This window comes from Halichoeres trimaculatus, unplaced genomic scaffold (genome assembly GCF_033239565.1).
Source record: "Halichoeres trimaculatus isolate MK-OKI-2021-1 unplaced genomic scaffold, fHalTri1.1 fHalTri1_scaffold_9, whole genome shotgun sequence".
Lineage (NCBI taxonomy): Eukaryota > Metazoa > Chordata > Actinopteri > Labriformes > Labridae > Halichoeres > Halichoeres trimaculatus.
Genome location: NW_027437188.1, coordinates 2,553,005 through 2,575,364, shown reverse-complemented (window position 1 = coordinate 2,575,364; position 22,360 = coordinate 2,553,005). Strand labels below are relative to the sequence as shown.

Genomic DNA, 22,360 nt, shown 5'->3' with positions numbered 1-22,360 from the left:
TTATTATCTGCATCTGGCAGAGTGCAGGTTGGTCTGTCCCTTTGTCACTTCTGCATGAAACTAACCCAAACCCAGTAAGAGCTCAAACACAGTTTTAAACGCCGATTCTTAACATTTCTGGACCTTGACAGAAACAATAATATTGTGACTTCTAATAGTCAGACATCGCAGATTAATTGATGAAGGTACAAACAAAGGATGTGTAAATAAAATATTTAAAACTTTTCTGTATTTACGTTTTTCACATCCAAGCTGTTGAATCACAGCAATGATTTCCTTTGAGACAAATTTTTTCAGACTCACTTTCCAACGACACTTTTCCGGATACAAAACAACGTGCCGTCATTTCTCTCTACCCCTGTTGCTATGATGTAGTCCATCTCCAGCACAGAGGAGTTCCCTTTTCCCATAATGCGTTCCTTCATGTTATAAATTCTGTGGGTTCGGCCAGCTGAACCTTGAATATTTAGGGCGTGCTATGTAAATTATGATTGTTTTCAGCCGCCACATTTTTCAACACATGATTGGGCATATGGCGTGATTGGCCCTGGTACGCATGTTTCATAAAACACACATGAACTTTGCCATAAGCTCATTTTTACACCCAGATCTAAGCCAATTCCCACGCAAGATTGATAAATGAGGGCCAGTGTGTCTGAAGGTAAAATACCAACGCAGCAGAGTTGATACTCAAGTTGATACTTGACAAGTCCCCTGTGGTCATACCTGGAGGAGTTTTCCATATACGGAGAGAGAAAAGGAGACAGCCTCCTGATGCATCAGTCATCCTGGGAGCTTTCCATCATTTTCTGAGATGTTGAATGAGCTGTTACTACGCCTGCATGTTAGAGTAAGTAACACACAGAAATCGATGTGTCACTCTCTGTATCAATTAATCAATTAATCAGTCAATCTATCTTTAGAAATTTGTGACTTGGATAGTTTACAATGTTAATGCACACCATTGAAGCATCATGCAAATGGCGATGAGGTCACAAACTTTGACTGGTCGCATGATATGTTTTAGTTTACTTATCTCTACAGAAGAAACACCCATCAAAGATTGAGTGGTACCATGGCATCATTCTGACAGTAACATCTCCTCAAATTACTTTGAATGTCTGCTACTGACAATGCAATAAAACAACCCCTTGTTAAAAAGTAGTTAATACTCTGAGTAGATTTTGAGGAGAGTACTTTGTACTTTCACTTGTAATTGAGTAAACTTTAAGAAATGGAACAGTTCTTGTTTTTTGAGTACACATTTTTAGTACTCTTTCCACCTCTGTGGATGAAAAGCAGCGTAAAAGCACTTTGAGTGGTCATAAAAATCAGCAATGAGTTCAAGGCCATTCATCATTACCATAACCTTGAGAAGCGAGTTGAACAAGTATATGATATTTTTTCTAGTTTAAACTTAAATATGTCAAGACTTATTACACATCCTGGTATGTGATAGCAACAAAAACAAAGAAACTGTAGCAGATCCTGCCATACTGGGTAGACCACATGTTTCTCAGCCCTGGAAAAATCAACCACTGTCTGAAACTGATTTATGTTTGAGCATTTCACAGTTGTCTAAGGTCCATATATGGGTTAAGAAGCATATTATCTCAGTGGTTGAAGCAAAGTGCCATAATTTAATAAGACCGCATTAACATTTTCCACATTTCCAATGTTTTGTGCAACGGCGACACAGCAAAGGTTTCCTCTCTGGAGTAGTTCCGAGCTCAAACACAACAAGGTCCACACGACTTAATTGTTGTTTGTGCAAATGTAGCAGCAGGGTAGAGCAGGAGGGTACAATGTAATGCTTTTAACAGGTTTCTCTGTAATGTATGTAGCATTTACTTGAAGTTGCCATGGTCCAACTTGGCTTGAGGCAAGGTTGTCTTTAAAAAAATATATTCCTGATATTTGTGCAGAGAGAAAGATGTCAGGGTAGTAGCTACACCTAACATGTTTGAAATCTACTGTACATAAGTCTAAACAAAGAACTTTGAAGAAAAAGAAAATGTCTTTAAGGTTTTAATTCACAGCCTATTTGAAAACCTCACTCCAGTTTGAATGTAGTTAATTTACTTGTGTCTCTTCCTGTTTTTGATCCAATAAACAGAGAAAACATACTTTTTTTAGATTGCGCTCATCTTAGCTGCTCCATCCTTGGTACTCTCACACACATTATCTGTTTGAGCATGAGCTGCCTGAACTTTTCCTACTTACAAAGTCTCGCCATGTCTCTGTCTTTTTGTATCTTTTTTCTCATATCTATGCTGATTTTTCATCCAAAGAGAGCACCGCTGCCACCTGCAGTAGTTTACAAGCACTTCCAAACTCACGCCTCCCCCGTTGAAAAACATAAATGACGTCTATAGATCTCTTACTTGTCGGGACGCCATCTGTCTGGTGTTTTGCAAGCCACCAGGCAGAACCATACTGTACAAAATATGGACATAGCCTTCATGATGTCACTATCTGTTCCTGAAACCATGAAATGAAGCCAACAGACGCAGCCACATTGGTTATGATCCTTTCTGGGTCAGGGTGCCCGTCAGTCACGTGAGATGACCTATGCCCCTGATTGGACAATCAGATGATCCTGATAACTTCTAAACCATCGAGTTAGTGTGTGCCAATAGTGAAATTAGCGTTTCAGACCCAAGCCGTTATTTGAATCAGGCTGTAAATATGCTTTTTAATGCTGTAAAAGTCTGTTATTTTTTGTCTGGATGAGTATGTGACTTCCAGTTTTTTTAGCAGCCAGCCTCGAACGGATCCTCAAAGAACAGCAACTTTTGGCACTTCTGAATAAGCTTCATTTTTTCTAACCGGATGTTGCCCCTTGGGCTGAACACTCAGATGATGAGTTGACATGAGCAGCCGACACGCGATGGAGCAGAGCTGGAGTAGAGATGGATCTGGTGTATTTACACTGTGAAGCGATGGGAAACTGTCAGATTTATGATCATATTTAAGTGAATAATGATGTGTTATAAGATTATCTATGTCAACTCAATTCTGGCCACACTATAATTGATTTGTGGATATTTTTGTAAATAAAGTATACAAATATGTATACATTATTTACGGGAAGCATCAGAATAGCTTGAAACCCCCTATAAACCTAACGACACCACTGTTTGGTCTTACATATGTAACGAGTGATTGACCCTTTAGAATTATTTATGCTCTTCAAAAACAAACTTAATGCATCGCATAAGGTTCATTTTCTTGACATGTCATAATTATGAATTAAAAAGTAGTATGGCTTCAGATGAATTTGTGTCATTGCAGTTTGAGTATGTGTTAAAAGATGTGTTTGTGTCTGTCTTTACCATGAAATATGAACCTTAGTCACAACGAGTGTCTGATTACTGTTGGTTCTTCAAAGGTGACGATGGATTTACCAAGCTTTTTCTGAATAACTCGGACAAATCTGTGCAGGATGATTACGGCATGTTTGACACAGAAAGTTTCAAGCTTTACTTAATCAGGCAAAAATGCTGAATTTTCAGCAATATCTGTGGGAGTACAGTGAAAAGTTACACTGCCTACATGGAATCCAACCAGGGAGGTGCCCAGAAATACCTCAGCACTGCCCCGACCGTACTGAGCAGAAGGGGCAGGGTCCACAGCAGTTTCTCAGGAAGCTTGTGGGTCAAGAAAAACGTGTTACGTACAAAAAATAGCAACATAAGAATGAGAGGAACAGTCGGTGCATAGAGTGACTGCAAGCATTGTGAGTTTTTGAGATAAATGTTAAGATAAATGTGTGCCAGTTTGTTTCTATGCCTGGACTGAGTAGCCAGAGGAGCCCTGACACTGAGCCCTGAGGATGGCCTCTGCTGTCTGCAGTGTATATGCCAGTAGTGTTTACGTGCTTGATGAGGATCTTCCTTGACCATACAGTGTCAGGGCTTTGCTGTCAGGTTCGTTAGCTAAGCCTAGCTTTGCTACAGTTCATCATTACTAGTTTAGTTTTCATTGTGTCTGTTAAAGTGAAATCCAAGCCCACCTGTTTGTGTTTGCATTGTTCTTTTCTTCACTCTTCGCCTGAGAGCGTGTAACTCTGCGCACATCTCCTATGCCTGCACAGCTGCTTGTCTCCTAACAAGTCATGTGTGTGTGTGTGTGTGTGTGTGTGTGTGTGTGTGTGTGTGTGTGTGTGTGTGTGTGTGTGTGGTGTGTGTGTGTGTGTGTGTGTGTGTGTGTGTGTGTGTGTGTGTGTGTGTGTGTGTGTGTGTGTGTGTGTGTGTGTGTGGTTGTAAGTCAGTGAGAGAGGGAAACTGGGGGGAAACAGAGTGAGAGAGAGAAATGGGAGAGGTTTGAGAGCTGAATGGACAAACACAGAGCCTCCATGTGCGAGTGCAGGCTGTTTCTCAGGCAAGTTTTTGCATCTCCACAGGATTCTTTGAGTACATGGCAGAAGTTGATGCTGCTGCTTTTGTTTCCTTTTACCCAGAACAAGTTCTCCTTTTTTCTTATTTACCTCCTCTTAAGGTAATGTATAAAAATCCAGTTCATCTGACTAGTTTACCAATGATTTACCAATCATCATCCTGTCAAAAAGCTGGCTGAAAAAGGTGTGCTAACTTGTTTTTATATTATATCTGGAATTTTAAATGATCTTGTTGAGAGTATCTTTGCCTGGATCTCAGTTTTTTAATTAATCTGTCTTTATCTTGATAGGACTTGTCAATTAGTTATGCAAGAAAAAGAAAGAGTATTTTCAATATCCCTATAAGCTACAGAAGATTAATACTGATCAAAATTAAAAAGAATGTTTTATGCTTTTATGCTGCTTCCTCCAAAATGCACAGTGATAACATATGTATGCAAACTGTAATAATATCTCTATTTCTATTTTAGCTAAGCGAAGAAAATTTCTTTGTGTGTGTGTGTGTGTGTGTGTGTGTGTGTGTGTGTGTGTGTGTGTGTGTGTGTGTGTGTGTGTGTGTGTGTGTGTGTGTTTTGTTTGTTTTGTTTGTTTTTTGTTTTTTTGTTGTTGTTTCTTTGGTCTGGTGGGTAGTTGAACAGTGAATCCTAAGTTATGGTTATAGTTTTATTTGGTATTTTGTGTGTGTGTGTGTGTGTGTGTGTTTATATATATATATATATATAGGGTCCCGGTATCAAACTGGATTTCTTGATACCTTACAGTCTGAAACTGACTTAAGTAATTTTTTAAACAGCTTTGATTAAAAAGAAAAGAAAATGAATAAATAGTATTCACTGGTATCCCCACTGACTACATTGCAGTTATTTTACATAGAAATTAGTATTTACAGTTTGGAAAAAGGAACTCCAATTACCATCATCACTAAGAAACAAAGGCAATACATGAAATGCATCTGTTCAACATCATTCACATCAGTTGAGTCGGTTCTAGTCTTTTTTTTCTCTTTTAACTTTTTTTTTAATTTAGTGCGCTGTGGTTTTGATTTTAATTTCAAAGTAATATTTTTTGTTGCATTTATTTGTATTGAGTAAAGTGTTTTGGTCAATCATTTTTTCTACAACTTATGTACTTTGTGTCTTTGTGTGTGTGTGTGTGTGTGTGTGTGTGTGTGTGTGTGTGTGTGTGTGTGTGTGTGTGTGTGTGTGTGTGTGTGTGTGTGTGTGTGTGTGTGTGTGTACATGATATTATGATAGCATTAAGAAAGAGGAGCAGTTGTATATACAATTTGTTCAGCAGTAAGTGATTTACAGTGGATTCACTGATTTTACCTTTGTGTTGCAGCTTGCCATGACTCTGTGTTTCAAAAAATAAGGACTTTGTGGAGAAGATTCCAGGTTCCTCTAACAGTCCTTTTGGCGACAGACTGTTCAAACACATCTCTCCGGTCCTTACCCCATTTTGTCTTTCCAATCTGCTGCTCCGATAACTTCTTGCTCAACAGAACTTTATGTGTGTTTGCCGTTTAGTCCACTGATATACACACCCGTCCCTGCTCCATAGCCCCTGTCTTTGCCTTGTGAGAGCTCTGGCCTCTCATCCCCCGGCCCTTTTACCTGCCGGTGAGAGCTCTGACTTCTCGTCCTCTGGCCCTTTTACCTGCCAGTGAAGGACAACACAACCTAGCCAAATTTGTCATTCAAGAAGACCTTACCATTCCTTCGCTGTTCCACTAATGGGCGCCCTACCAGACAGTGTCACATTCCCTTCACTGTCGCTGAGATCCTCTTTTAGCCCCTAACTGCCAAGCCCACTCTGACAGTAATACAAGCAAAAGGAGACAGAGAAGACATGATGATGACAAGCATGTTGACAGAGGAGAACGGGGAGAATGGAGGACAGAGAGAAAAGGAGAGAGAGGAGGTGGAAGGAGAGGAAAAGGCTCAGCGGGAAAATGGTAAACGGACTCTGGCTGATGGTCTTGCAGATGGACAACCCAAGGACCTGACTTCCAACTCTGGACAGCATGTCTCCAATGGCTTCAGTACATCCACTCCTCAAAGTCCACAAGAAGGAGTGGGAACGGCAGCCTGCGCTGGAGGTACAGCCTCTGGGCCTGGAGAGGCCACCAACTCCTCTGTGCCCCTGGGAGGCTTTAGAACTCTGGTGGTCCAACAAACCAGCTTAGAGAGGCCCAGAGAAACTTGGAGCAAGAAGATGGATTTCTTGCTCTCTGTGATTGGCTACGCAGTGGATCTGGGAAATGTCTGGCGCTTTCCATACATCTGCTACCAGAATGGAGGAGGTGAGGAGGCAATGCATGTTTGAGATCGTGTGATAATCATTTATTCAAAACAAGCTTTTAGACCCCGAAGCATAGAACAACAGTTAACACCCTGGTCTTGGTCCAGGTAATATTTTTATGTCTTGACTCCATTCGGTCCTTGGACAATCTTGGACATAAAAGGTGGCTTATATAAGCAAGCTAATGTTTTCTGAAAGCCTGCATGGCCTGCACCCTGTTGCTACAATATCCTCACCTAACAGCAAAACAAGGCCACTCTTTCCAGTTTTATTGGATTTGCAATAATAAAATCTTTGCAATTTCCTGTGTTCTGTGTGTGTCTCATAGAGCGAGGTTGAGATGAGGACCAAGAGACGTTTGATAGAGGCAACAGTATTAATTGTGGTTTTTATGAGAACACCTTCAGACTCTTTCTCCTTGCTTAATAACCTGCCTCTCAGGCAGCTGCTCAATCAACCTTTATCTCTGCCTCCATGTCACAAAGAAGTAAGACACACCTACCTAGCCACATACACAAATACACATCTGTGCGGTAAGGTTTGTTGATAATTAAACAGAAGGAAAAGAGCAGGGAGAAATTGATTTCACATCAGGTTGTGGAGTCCTAGGATCTGGCTGGCGATCTGTTCTCTTTGTTTGTTAGTGCTTGGTCTTGATCTGTTCTCTCTGTTTGTTAGTGCTTCGTCAGCCGACCCAAAGCCAGCAGGGGTGTTATGACTGTTATGCTGTTCTCTGTAGTAGTACATGTCTTCCAGTGATTCCCCTTTCAGTTTTGGCTGTATTGTCACAACACCCTCTTCTAAATTCCATATTCATGCCTTCATTCAGGTGCCTTTTTGCTGCCCTACCTGTTGATGGCGGTGTTTGGAGGTGTCCCTCTCTTCTACATGGAGCTAGCTCTAGGCCAGTTTCACCGCAGCGGCTGCATCTCCATCTGGAAACACATATGTCCCATCTTCAAAGGTAACTTAAGAAAAAGGTTAACAGGGAATGCAAAAACAGCTTAGAAGCAAAAGGCAATAAAAACATATTTAAGGAGAAGAATTAAGAGACAAGCAATTTCTATCAGTAAAATAAATAGAGAAAAAACAAGGAAAGACAGATAGCGTCAAGCCATCAGAGTCTGACAGACAGCTCATTTGACCTCATCCTCCCTTGGTGCAGTTCCCTTGAAGAGTATCCATGGGTTCTTGTCCAGCTAGAAAGATGCAATGGCTCTCTGTTATGGAAATTGTCACATTTCCATGCCAAATGCCAGCTGCTCAGAAACATGATAGTATGTAAATTGTTCTTGTTCAGAAATGCCAGCCAAAGGCAACTTAGACTGACAAGAGTAACCACTGATGTGTTTTGAAGATCTATGGCATGATGGAAGTATACATCTTTTAATGAAAAGTAGAGTAGTGCTATGGAGAAGCCTTGATTATGCATTCAAGCTGAGTAGGAAGATGATTATTTTCAAATTCAGGTACATTTTTCCATGAGAATGTTTAAGAGAAATGAGTTTGACATGGACTGTGACTGTACCAGTGTCATCTGATCTACCCCATAATTGCTTGTCTTGTGGTTTTCTGGCCTATAATATGAAGTGTTTGTCTTGTGAAATGGCGACAACACAAATTTTGTTCACAACACAAATTATTTGTGTATTTTGCTTTGTATTAGGAATTGTACACAGACAGAATATTGATTATTGTTGTATGACACTTGATTAACAGGGGCAGGACATGATCTGTTTTACTTCTTCCTAGAATAGAACTTTATTTGTCATTGCAGCAAGAACAACAAAATTGCAAATCCTGTTGCATATCATCATGATTTGCTCTTTTTATTTTGTTCTTACTAATTTTTAATGGAAATATTTTGTCTGTTTGTGTTTGTAGTGAATGATCTTTTTAAATTATCTATATATCAGGAGGAAAGAAAGAAAGAAAGAAAAGAAAGAAAGAAAGAAAGAAAGAAAGAAAGAAAGAAAGAAAGAAAGAAAGAAAGAAAGAAAGAAAAAAAGAAAGAAAGATGGAGGGTTTAAATAAAAAAATAAGTTTCCTCGTTAACTGCTGTGCTCATGAAGTGCTGACTTTGTTGTTGTTGTTGTTGTTGTTGTTGTTGTTAAGGTATTGGCTTTGCCATCTGCATCATAGCCCTCTACATAGCCTTCTACTACAACACCATCATGGCCTGGGCCTTGTACTACCTTCTCTCATCATTTCGCCCAACCTTGCCCTGGACCACCTGCACCAACAGCTGGAACACTGAAAACTGTAACCGCTATATGTCCACTGACCACAACGTGTCTTGGTCCAACTCCTCCACCTCGCCTGCAGAGGAGTTCTATATGTAAGTTGTGTGTTAGTCTCATGTAAAGGAAACTACATAGGAAGGAGGCATCAAGAGAGGGAAGGAGAGACCACCTTTACAACCTCTAACCCTAAGATTCATAAGCACAACAGACAGCAATGCTGAAAGACAGCTGTAAGTTTTCATTACAGTGATAACTGAGCCTGGCCAAGATGAAAGATGTAGAGTTTACAGGAGCAGCAGTAAACAGGGGACTCTATAGAGTATCAACACATTGTTAAGTAAGATGTCAATAAAGCTAAAGCAACAAATAGAATAAATGACTTTACACATATTTTAAAATAAATAAATCTCATTTCACTCTGTCAAAGCCTGACCATAAATCAGGAGCAGGAGGAGAGAGAAAGCAGGGTTGTGAAAGGGGTAAAGATGATTTAAGGTTTTTTGGGATCTTCAGGAGATAAACAGGTAGATGACAGCTAAGGGAAGAAGGAAATAAAGCAAAAGAAGAATTTTAGGTTAATAGTCTTAATACATTGTCTCCTCCTTTATCAAACAGGCATAGGTATTAGTCGTGTGTATCATTTCAATGATCCGTTAAAACCCAGTGAAGTTATCCAACTATTTTTGTAAATTGTTAAAAGAAAAAAACAATCTCTGTGGATTATATTCTGTATTACTCCTGGTTTAGTTGCAGTCCACTGTTTCTTACACTTCCTCACTTAACTGTTCTCTGTTGGTCCTCTGAGGCAGATTCAGGGTTTATCCCTGGCTGACTTTCCTAATACAGGTTTAAAAGAAAAAAATTCCGCGACTCAGTCTGGCGCCAGAATTTCCTGTTTTCAACATAAATCTCATCTCTGTTTTCTCATGCAAGCTCTGTGTGCTTAACCTGTGACCAGATGTTGCCCTGACTGTTAATTTAACCTCAGTGTTCTGCACGTGATGTTTTCTTACTTGGTTTTGTGTAAACTTTGATTTCATTAAGTGTCTAAATGAGTTATGAGAAAGTCTTGGATTCTATGTTTTCCCCATATACTTTTGTAGTTCTCTGCGTCCCCCTCTTTATCAGACGGCCCCGACATTTGCTTTCCAAGTTTTAAAAAACATCCTCTCATCCACCCTAGTTCTGTATTTTTACTTCTTATCTCCTATATCACTTCCTATTTATCTCCACATTCTTCTCTTTCCGTTTGACCTCCCTGTACTTCCTTCTCCTATTTCCTTGAGCTTGCATGTATTTCCACGACTCCCTTCTTGTTTTGCTCTTTATGTCTTCAACCTACACAGAACCTGTTTTTTTACTATTATCACATTAGAGTTATATTTATCCTTCCACCAAACTAATGCCAGCATTCACTCATCTTCTTTTCTTTCCTGCAGCCGCCAGGTGTTACAGGTCCATCGTTCCCCAGGTCTGCACCAGCTGGGATCTGTAAGCTGGCAGCTGGCCCTCTGCTTGCTCTTCATCTTTACCATAGTCTACTTCAGCATCTGGAAAGGAGTCAAGACGTCTGGCAAGGTAAATGAATGGGTGCCTGTGAGGGTTATTTTAGCTAGGCAGAAAGGTTAAATGAATCCTTTTTTCCTGGGCCAGAGGCAGAGAAACAGAGAAAGAGGGAAAACATTGTTCTTCACCCTTCAGTATCATTCATCATCATGGGTGGGGCAGCTGGTTAGATAGGCTGAAAGATGACTGTGTGAGAAATTCACAACCAGACCTTAAAAGGCCATGAATGCCTTTAGTTCTCGAAGGGGGAAATATTTGTTTTCAAAGCAAGAAACCCAAAGGTTCTCTGTATGACCACGTACCAGCTGATCTCACTGACCACGCATTGGGAGCTGACTGATGGAAAAGCGAGATTCTTTTCTATTTACAGGTAGTCTGGGTGACAGCAACCTTTCCCTACCTTGTCCTCCTGGTGTTGCTCGTCCGTGGAGCAACTCTGCCAGGGGCCTGGAGGGGCGTTGTCTTCTATCTCAAGCCCGACTGGGGAAAACTGCTCAGCACCACAGTGAGTCCATTAAACTGGGAGGTCTTAAAATGCTGATACTATCATACTGGTTTTCTTATACGCCAACATCAATTCTCTGACTTTCTAAGGTCTGGATTGATGCTGCTGCTCAGATCTTCTTCTCACTGGGTCCAGGTTTTGGTGTGCTACTTGCTTTTGCCAGCTACAACCCCTTTCACAACAACTGCTACAAGTAAGAACTTTTCCCCAACACATGTTGTATTGTTTTGAAAAGGCTGTAACATTGATGTTTCCTGAAGACATTTTGTGCAAGTATTTTTTCATCTATTTCTTCTTGTGTGTTCTCTGACTTTTGATTTCTCCATCTCAGAGATGCTTTGGTCACCAGCTCTGTGAACTGCCTGACCAGCTTCCTGTCCGGTTTTGTCATATTTACTGTGCTGGGATACATGGCCGAGATGAGGCAGCAGGATGTGGATGCTGTTGCCAAAGATGCCGGTGAGACAACAAGCTAAGATCTCAGGGCCTAATCTGCTAAGATCCCAAATAACAAGCACTTAATTGTGCACAAACTTAAATACTGCTCATTCTATCAGTGGGCCTGTTGCAGGTGAACTACTAAGACTGTGTGCACAACTTATAACAGTTTCATGTTAAATGCCTGTGCTATCTGCTGTTACCATGGAGAGTTTAAACAGCAGAGATGCCGTAAAGGAAAAATGAAATTTGAAGCAACGGAGGTGGAGAAATCAGACTTATGGGTCACAGGCTGCTACACAGGAGGTGAGAGCTGTGTCCAATGAGGCGTTCCCCTTCACCATGACACGTGGGCCATCGCTGCACACACGATCAGCTGGTCAGTGCCGTGTCTGGGCTGATATTGATCGTAAATGCCCTGGCAACAGTCCAGAGGTCACTCAGTGGAAGTGGTCCTTCATCTAAGCTGCCAGCAGATGAAGTGGGAGGTTCATCTCCAGTGCTCTCCAGCACTGTGGCCTTTCAATCGGCTCAAACCAGTCTGACCATTCTCCTCTGACCTCTGGCATCAACAAGGCATTTGGCCACAGAACTCACTGGATATTTTTCCTTTTTCGGGTCATTCTCTTAAAACCCTAGAGATGGTTGTGGGTTAAAATCCCAGTAGATCAGCAGTTTCTGAAATACTCAGACCAGCCAGTCAGGCACCAACAACCATGTCACATTTAAAGTCACTTAAATCACCTTTCTTCCACATTCTGATGCTTGGTTTGAACTGCAGCAGATCGTCTTGACCATGTCTACATGCTTACTGCATTGAGTTGCTGCCATGTGATTGTCTGATTAAAAATTTGCATTAATTAGCAGTTGGACAGGTGTAGAATAGAATAGAATAGAATAGAAAATACTTTATTTATCCCCGAGGGGAAATTCAGGAGTCACCGCAGCATTTAAGAAAACAAAAGTAAGAAAGAGTATAGAAAGTGCAAGAAAGTCCATAAGAAATTAGATGACGACATCCCGTCCACCACTCGTCCCCCACTCTCCAGTTCAGCCAGTCTCCACCTCCACAGGGTCCAGGACTGAGCCTCCCCAGCAGTCTGATCAGTCTCTGTCTCCTGGATCCTGTCTGCTCACAGCAGGCGAAGCTCCTCCAATGTGGCGCCGGCGTCCGATGTCAGCTCCGTCAGCCACGTCCGTGAACAGCACGATGCCGCTGGGTTAGCACAGCTAGCTCGTCCATCCCCCGGGGCTAGATCCCACGTTCCCAACAACGATGGATGGAAAGGACAGGTCCACGTCGTCACCTCCCAGCTCACATCCGAGAACCAGCACGTCGTCCTCACCTCCTCCTCCTCAGCTCGAGGGAAATCATCAAGCCCTACACTAGTTAGCATTGACATGCTACAGGCTGCTAACAGCTAATTTGTAAACAATGCAGCCATGGTTACATGTGGGATCTCCAGACAAACACAGGAGAAAAGTAGTAAAAAATATCGCCAAAGCCACAAAAAGTTTGGTGTCCGTGACCGGCAATGAACCACACAAAGTGATGATCCACTCCAGATACAAAGATTACGAAAAAGAGACGAAGAAATTACAAGAAACGGACAAAGACGAGAGAGCTGCTGCAACAGGCAGCTACTTGGGTAGCGCCTAGCAACGGAAAAAAAAAAAAAAAAATGAAAAAAAAAAAAAAAAAAAAAAACCTCATCAAGTGGCCTGTGAGAGTATATAAGACAAACTTTAACATCTTGTTCTTTTACAATTTTGGGCCCAAATAGTTGAAGTCAATAAAAATATGATTGCTTTGCCAAAATCTCTTGATCCTACAACTATTTTTGTCTCCACAGGTCCCAGTCTGCTGTTTATCATATACGCAGAAGCCATAGCAAACATGCCTGCTGCAACTTTCTTCTCCATCATCTTCTTCCTCATGATTATAATGCTAGGTCTGGATAGCACGGTTAGTTTGCTGATTACTCTTTCCAAAGTTTAGACACAGGATAAATTGTTTTGTTGACTCTCCATCCCATTCCCCTTTGCTTAGCTCTTCAGTGCTGTCTGTAGCCCAAAAAAAGGTTTTTATTTCTGCTTGCTAAAAAAGCAAATTCTCTTGTTGCTACATGAGGGCTTTTATTTTTCATCGCTGTTATTTTTGATTGCATACAAATAAACAATATGATGGGCCATGTGTTACTGTTATGTGAGGATCTTGTCTCCCTAAGCCAGTATTTATCTGCTCTGAGAAAGCCAGCTGGAGAGACCCGTAAAGCTCTTGTCAAGTACCCATAATCATTGTAGAATCAGCACTCAGGCTGCTTTATTCCCTTATTTGAGCACTGAGGATAATACTGGAAAACATCTCTATGTGCTCCAATTCATTATAGATCAGCTTAACAGTTGGTCTCTTAATTTTATTGTACTTATGTGCAAACGTTTCAACACACAGGGCTTTTTTAATTACCTCTGAAATCAAAGATCCTGCTGCCATTAGATCAAATTTCTAACTGTAAAATCTCACGTACTCTAAAATGTGTCACACTTTGTGTCCCAAACATGTTGTTACACAGCTTTTTCTTCCTCCTACCTTTTTTCTTCTGCTATCTTTAGAGGTTCTTTCTCCTTTCTCGATGACTTCCCAGATGTCCTCCTCTGTTCAGTTTGCAGGGCTGGAGGGTGTGATTACAGCAATGCTGGATGAGTTCCCTCATATCCTGGTTAAGAGACGAGAGTGGTTTGTCTTGGGCCTGGTGTGTGTCTGCTACCTGGGGGCTCTCTCCACACTCACATATGTAAGTAAAAAAAAAATACAACAAGGATGCAGTCGATATCCACCATGAGTAAAAAAATATATCAGGTTTGGCTTCGAAAACAAACAAAAATAATAATCAAAGATCACAGATAAATCAATAACTCCACTTACCTGAATATATCTTAGTTATATGTATAAATTGGAAAAAAAAAGGGGGGGAAAAAAGGATTTTTCAAAAAAATAAATCTTATAAATTTACAAAAAATTAAGTCAAAAATGTTATCATTATTTAATTTTATAGGTCATACATATTCAAGAATAAAGTTGAAAATTTACAAGACTAAATTTGTAAATTTACAAGAATAAAGTCCTAAATTTACAATAGAATCACAAGTTAACCAGAATGAAGTCACAAATATATGAGAAAAAAGTCATAAAATTATGAAAAAAATAAAGAAGTAAATTTAAGAGAATAAAGGCACAAGTTGACAAGCAAAAAAATTTATGATAAAGTCATTTAAGAATAAAGTCATACATTTTTTAGCATAAAGTCATAAATTTTCCTGAATAAAGTCACAAATTTTCAAGAGTAAAGTCACAAGTTTAAAAGAATGAGGTCACAAATTAAGAAGAATTAAGTCATCATTATACAAGAGTAAAGTCACACATTTTTAGAAAATTGAGTCGTGGATTTATGAGAACAAACTTGTTCTTAGGAATTAGCTTTGGGCTTCTTAGAAGATTTGAGAAATGTTGTCTGAAAAACCAAAGATCACATGTGGTAAACGGTTTGACCCTACACCTCTCCTGGGCAAAGTTATTTCATACTTCTCCCTCATATTTTATTGGTGCTGTAATTTGCAGACATTTCATATGAACAAGAGCCGCTTTGCAAAGAGTTCCCCAGCGCAGAGGACGTCTCGATTAGAGGAAAATACGTTTACAGCTCTCAGTCTATTGTTGTGATTGCAGAGAGGTGTGGATTTGTCAAAACACTGTTCCACTGATGAGTTAATGATCTGGGAAAGACACATCTGTGAAAATCTTTCTAACTTTACCAAAATTCTCAACAAAGCTCCAGTTTCTGAGCTAGCTTTTATGGGTCCCTACATTTATGACAATATTCTGCTGATGAGCCAACAGATAAAATATTTTTTATTTGTGAAATCTGTCCTAAAGGGTAACTTTACAAGATGCTCCATGTTCCTCATTTTTGCACATGCAGCTGCTGCTCTCCTAATAGGATCAAGTGTAGCGTTAGTTCAGGCAGGCCACGATGTCAAGCTCTAACAGCTTAGCTGTCATCATCTGTGCAGATCAGCTGATTGCTCAGCTGACTCCCATGTTTGCTTCCTATTGGAAAATTACATTCAGAGTGGGCTTTTTAAACAGCTCTAGCCCAGCCTCCTTCCTGCTTCCTATGATGGCATTTTGCAACCCACCTGCACCCTACCTCCTCCATTGCTCTGCTCTGTCTGGGTTTTTATTTTTGCTGCTGTGCTCCCTGCTTATGCCGTTCACAATGGTTTGTGATGGGCAGGAAGGTGTGCTTTTCCTGCCTCAGGCTTTCCACACAAGCGCGTGGAAGAGCAAGGAGTCCCAGAACAGAACCATACTGCCAAATGAAACTGTGCAAGTTAACCAAGATTATTTTGACAAAGTGGTCCCAACTAAACTATAGCAATAAAGTATAACGACAACTTGATCCTCATCAATTTATGAGATTAATGTCGTAAACGAACTTTTTATTTCTTTTTTGATAATGTTCATTTCAACCCACATGCAGCAGATATTCTGCAGTGGCCTGTTCAAACTTGAGAGTCTATCAGTAAAATGAAGAGTGAGGTTACGTTAGCTCTGATTGGTAGATGACTGGCAGGACATCACCAGGATTCACTCACGTTACACATTACAGACACGTCTTAGAGCACCCGGCTGTCTGTAGCTACACATGGCCGGCTACTAAACTACTGTAAGAACTGACAGTTTGCTTGTTGTCAAATTAGCCTATGATTAAGTCGTAGGACCAGGCTGGTAGTAGCATAAAGCCAGCTTTAAACTTACAATGTTTGTTTGTTGTCATGCTTCAAACAACAGTGCTGCATAACTGTACAAATAAATATCTTCCCTTGTCACGTTTTATATGGTAAAAAATTGTCGGATAAGTCGTAGGACCAGGCTGCTGGATTGTGTGATCTCTGTCGTAGTATTGTGACAGTCTGCCACTGAGAAATATTTATAATAGCCCTGATAATGGACACTAATCCCGGTCAAATGGGAAAACCTGTGTTGGATGTGACATAGTCATTGTGTCTGCCTGCCTTAATATAATGTCTTAATGTAACATCTTATCCCTGCTTTGAATGTGACCTTTATTATTATTTCTTCACCCTTTGTTGTCTCAGTCTTGCCTCTTAGTGCATGAATTGCTTTGTGTCTGTTCTCATTTTGTGTGATAAGTTGTATGTCTCTTCCTTTTGTTTTAGGTCTATTATAACCATACATTTTATGTATTTTCTTTTGTATTTAATTGTATCTTAACTTTTACTGATTACTTTGTAGGCTGCCTATTTTACTACTGGCCGGGGACTACAGCTGGAAATGAGCCGTGCAGGCTAAAGCTGCCTCTTTTACTGCCAAGTGAATTAAAGGGGACTGTCCACAAAACAATAAACAAATAAACAAATAAACTAAACTAAAACTAAACTAGCTTTTCATGCAAGCGCCATTATTATTTACATCTGTAAAAAATGACTAGTTCTTTGTGCTCAGAATCTGTATAGAGTGGGACAATGCACAGTGAACAACTGACTGGAATAAGGGCTGTAATGGAGTTATAAGCTGCTGAACCTCAACCCACAGGATATCTATGATGCATCTCCACTCATTGAACCATCACTATACATTCCCAGAATCGTAATCTTTTTTTCAGATAAAGAAATCACATCTTTGTTTTTTGAGTTAGTGTGAAGCTTTTAGAAAAAACATTTGTATCCTTTGTTTCTTCTTGTGTCAGGGGGGGGCGTTTGTCGTGAAGCTTTTTGAAGAGTATGCTACAGGCCCCGCTGTCATTACGGTGGTCTTGCTTGAAGTCATTGCTGTCTCTTGGTTTTACGGTAGGTTTGAGATCTCTTGTTTATGATTACATCATGAAGTTTAACTATGGCGTAAAGATGTTAAACTGAGGTGATGGTAGACTGGCACAGCTTGTTAGTGTAATAACTGATTGCGAGAGGCTGTGTGTTCCAGGTACCAGTCGTTTCTGTAATGATGTCCAGGTCATGATTGGTTTCTCCCCCGGATGTTTCTGGAGGATCTGCTGGGTGGCCATCTGCCCCTGCTTTCTCCTGGTGAGGCTTCTTTGATGGTGTTAATGTATGCACACATAACTAAAGAAGAATCTGGGTTAATTCATTTGCTGGGAGAGGGAGTTAAAGAGCTAACACAAGAAAATACAGGAGCTGGAGAAGCAGAGCAGTTTTTATTTTTTCATACGTCTAACCTGTGTTTTTGTTCCACGCCCTGTTTCTAGTTCATCATCATCAGCTTCCTGGCCTTCCCCCCAGAAGTCAGGTTGTTCCACTACCACTACCCACCGTGGACCACTGTCCTGGGCTACTGCATTGGTGTTTCCTCCTTCATCTGTGTGCCTACTTACATGGTTTATCACCTGCTCAGCGCCAAGGGCACATTCAAACAAGTACAGTATTTTTCTCTTTTTCCTTTTTCCATGAGTACATACACCTCAAGTGACCTGTTTAGATGTCTCTGTATCATATTTGGTGCTTTTTGAGTCACATACACCTTTATCTTCCCCCTCACTTGTTGAGGAGTGTCTTGTGCAAACTTTATAGAATGTTTAAAAATCCAAAACATTTTCACCATTAAAGGCATCGTTATTATTGCCAAATATCCTTGTTAGGGGGTTGATAAGAGGTTTCAGGACATCTAAGAGGTGAAAACACAGAAAGTCTGTTGACGGGTATTGGTAGGGACGCAGGGCCACCAAATAAAGCTTTGTAAACAAAGAAGTTAAGCTTTTAACATGTGTGAGCAAAGCAGGTGGCTGTTAAGCTCCTGGTGGTCAGGTAAAGTTGAGTCTGAGTGTCTCCCCAAACTGAGGCTGAGTTGTGTGATCTTACTGTAAGACAGAGCTACAATAATCTAAGCTTTTTAACAGTGTTTTGATGAAGTTAGGTGTGTTCAGACAGAACCCAGAGAAATAATAATTAATCAACAAAAATGCCCCAGCAATTTAAGATAAATAAACATAAGGAATATCTCAAATGTATCACTCTTTTTTTGTTAAAACCAGCAGATATTAGAGCTGGGTTGATGTGCTTTTCTCCTGGTTCAATTATTTTATGATTTTTGGGGTGCCGATTAAATATAAATTGTAATTCTTCAATAAATTTCTGATTTTGCAATTTTTCTTTTTTTTCAAGGAGCTGAGAGGAGTTTGTAAGTGAACTTGCAAAAGTCACCCTTCTAGGTATATGCCTGGTTGTAATCCAGACTTAAAAATGATGATCAGCACCAGTATAAGTTATTTCTTAATGCTATTTCTTAGCTTTCTGATCAAGTCGAGCAGTACTGGTCAAAAGTCTAAATCTCCATGACAACACCACACCAGCTGATGAGTTATAATAGTTATCTGTGTTTTTCTCCGCTGAAAACGATTACTTTGATAAATTCGGTAGCGATGGTGGACACTGGAGCCTAACTGTCAGACAGAAAAAGTAGAGCAGAAGAAAGATAAACAGGAGAGTGATAAAGCATGAGCTAAATGCTAAAACACACGCTAAAGGCTGAACTATGAGCTAAAGGCTAACACAGGGGCTACACAGTTTGTGATAATCTTCATTCCAACCCACATGCAGCAGTTACTCTGCAGTGGTCTGTTCAAACTTGAGAGTCAATCAACAAAATGAAGAGTGATGATACGTTAGCTCTGCTAGATGACTGGCAGGACATAACCAGGATTCACTAACATTACACTCTACAGACATGTTTTAGTGCACTTGGCTGTCAGTAGGGCTACACATGGCCGGCTAGTAAACTACTGTAAGAACTGACAGTTTGCTTGTTGTCAAATTAGCCTACGGATAAGTCGTAGGACCAGGCTGGTAGTAGCATATAGCCAGCTTTAAACTTACGATGTTTGTTTGTTGTCATGCTTCAAATAACAGTGCTGCACAACTGTACGAATAAATACCGTCCCTTGTCATGTTTTATCCGGTAAAAAATTGTCTTGAAAAAAAACATTTTGTTTTTAAACAAACGCACACCAGGTTAAAAGTCACATCTTTACGAAAGTATGTGTAAGACTCCGGGCCAGAAGGTGGCGAGGCAGTCCAATTATAACAGATCAAGTTATTTCTTAATGCTATTTCTGAGCTTCCTGATAAAGTCGAGCAGTACTGGTCAAAAGTCTAAATCTTCATGACAACACCACACCAGCTGATGAGTTATAACAGTGATCTGTGTTTTTCTCTGCTTAAAAGGATTTCTGTGATAAATTTGGTAGTGATGGTGGACACTGGTGGACACATTGGTGGACACAGATCCTCCTCACAACAGCTTTAACTTTTTTTTTCAACCTAGCTTTCAGACAAAAACTAAAATGAAGAATTTAAATTTGGAAAAAAAAAAAGAACCAAAAAATCACAATTCAAAATTGTCAAACAAAACATTCTGATACTTCTTTTCATCATTTTTTATCCTTCCAGCCCTAGCAGATACTCTATAATGATTAATCCAAAATAGCTTTTTAAGAAGCTCCTTAACTTTTTCAACCAGAGAAAAACGAATTTATTTGTGGTGCTTGAATACACCACATATGCAGCAGAAGTTTGATGTACCTACTTATGTTGGCTCTCCCTGACATGTCCCTGTTTCTCCTTTATGACATTTGCAGCGCCTGCTAAAGAGCATTTCTCCAGAGCCTGGCACCGACCAACACAGAAACTTCATTGTCACCAATGCAGTCTGACCAAAACCTGGTCAACATAAGGTGCTGTTCCAACCACAGGGAGTGCCGTCCTCTGGAATAACTGCAACACATCTAACAAGAGGGCTCCCTTTCACCGTTTTTGTCCTTTCTGAATGCATCCTTTCCACTTTTTTTCAGCCGTCTCACACATAAATAAGAAATAAAGAGCTGCAGTTACTGTAAGGATTTCTTTAGTTTTGTTTTCATGCTTTATTCTGTTATAAAAGACTTTTTTTTAAGTTACTTGATGTCACCTGCAAACCCAGATCTTAATTTCATAATCTTTACATTCTAAATGTTTTCCATCCTAAGACCTTTTTATGTACAAATCAACCTTTTTTCAGCCCATGCAGTAGTAAAACACATTTCCACAGTTATAAAAGTGACTGCCCATAAGACATAAACCAGTGGTTCCTTAGGCCATTCGGTAAAAGTGTACCCTCTCTCCAACCTGATGGCTGTATATTTATGTCACGCTGGTCATTTATGATTCTTCTAAATCAAAAATTTGGATATCCTTCTTATCTCAATCTCTTCACAGATCCAAATACAAGTGGTATCTTTTATCTTTCCTTTACATTAGACGTGTCAATACAACAGATGTTGATCCCGTATGTTGTGTTTACTGTCAGTCTGTATTTATTTTTTGACATCTTGAACGAATGACAGATTTGCAATGAGTTTCCTAAACTGTGAAGAAGTGTGTGGTAAAAGCATGAGTGTGTGTTCCTGTGTGTGTGCATGGCAGAGAGACTGTTACACAATGGACGGTGTGAAAAGGGTTGCAGACAAAACTGACCAAGTATTTAGTGTGTTCCTTCTATCCATGCAGTATGAAGTGTGTTCAGCTGTATCACTGTCCCTCCTGATGTTTTGACAAACAATGGATTTGTGCGGATTTACCTCGTCCTATCACAGTGATGTGGTGATCTCAACATGAGATGTAGCAGAGTGTACTAGAGGTTGTGTAAACCAACAATACTGATGGCATGTATGAAACCTCTCTTTGCTTTCTACCAAAAGGTGGTGTGTGTGTGTTTGCAAATGTGCCTGTGTAAGAATGTAAGTATCTGTGTGTTTGTAGGGGCAGGAGTTAAAACATCAAGTACTGTACATCTTCATGTGTATTGACTAGTCAGTCTGGTATCAGTGTAATATACCTCGTGAATTATTGTCTCTTTTCCCCATCAGTGTGTGAGTGTGTTTGCGTTGAGTTCTTGTGTGGGCTTGAGGGTAAAACTCAATTAGTGTGTACTGACAGGTGGTGGTCCAAAAGATTTAAAGAAGGTGTGCAGGCCTTTTTATGTGTGCATACTGTGGCAGATGTATACTGTACCTCAACCTCAAATGTGTGTGTGTGTGTGTGTGTGTGTGTGTGTGTGTGTGTGTGTGTGTGTGTGTGTGTGTGTGTGTGTGTGTGTGTGTGTGTGTGTGTGTGTGTGTGTGTGTGTGTGTGTGTGTGTGTGCGTGTGTGTGTGTGGCTGTTAAACGTGATCTTCTGTTGTCTTGTTAACTGCCTAAATATATACTGAAGGATAAAAACTTCATCTTGCCTCTTTCTCTGCACCACTCAGCTTATGTAAAATCTATGTACCTCTGTAAAAGACTGTATGAAGAAACACACCTGTATAGAATACAGATAAACAAATATATTGCAAATAACAGATAATAAAGAACTATGAGAAAACCATCGCCATTATCTGTTATTTCTTATCATTACAATTTTTCTCAGTGGCTTTGGTACATTTCCTGAATCATCCTTGCCATTTGCGAAACAGTAAGTGTATTTCTCAAAACAGTTTGTACAAATCAATTTTGATCAACATGACATGAGCAGTTGATAATGACGTAAACAGCAGAGAATTGTGACGTATCGTTCCTAGAGTGAAGTTCACTCCTGGTCCTCCTGACTGACTGCGTAATAACTTTGTGGGCTTAATTCCTTATACTGGCATGGAGAAGAGACGGAGTTCAATGAAGAATAGGAGATCCTTGGCAGCTTCAGTCCAACATCTTTATTCGAAGCAAGCAAATGGAGTTGACACAATGATGGCACACGGTCAAAAAAAACCTCCCTCTCCCAAAAACCTGATGTCCCAGCCTTCTCTTTATACTACTGGGGTGCTCCTAAATGCATGCATGCTGTCCTTGAATGGCCAAC

At 40.2% G+C, this 22,360-nt stretch overlaps 1 protein-coding gene across 2 annotated transcripts; it reads left to right on the top strand.

Moving 5' to 3' along the window:
- Positions 1–4,308: 4,308 nt before the first annotated feature.
- On the top strand, positions 4,309–21,881 carry slc6a4a (solute carrier family 6 member 4a). Of its 2 annotated transcripts, none has more exons than XM_074680314.1 (14): positions 4,309–4,383; positions 5,741–6,701; positions 7,530–7,664; positions 8,816–9,038; positions 10,383–10,521; positions 10,880–11,014; positions 11,104–11,207; positions 11,346–11,473; positions 13,306–13,418; positions 14,116–14,247; positions 17,224–17,323; positions 17,457–17,557; positions 17,740–17,907; positions 20,125–21,881. In XM_074680314.1, the coding sequence occupies exons 2-14, from the start codon at positions 6,248–6,250 to the stop codon at positions 20,197–20,199; spliced, it is 2,007 nt and encodes a 668-aa protein (XP_074536415.1). In that variant the 5' UTR covers positions 4,309–4,383; positions 5,741–6,247; the 3' UTR covers positions 20,200–21,881. The 2 variants fall into 2 exon arrangements, with proteins under 2 accessions (XP_074536415.1, XP_074536414.1); XM_074680313.1 differs by having other exon boundaries at positions 4,330–4,500.
- Positions 21,882–22,360: the final 479 nt, after the last annotated feature.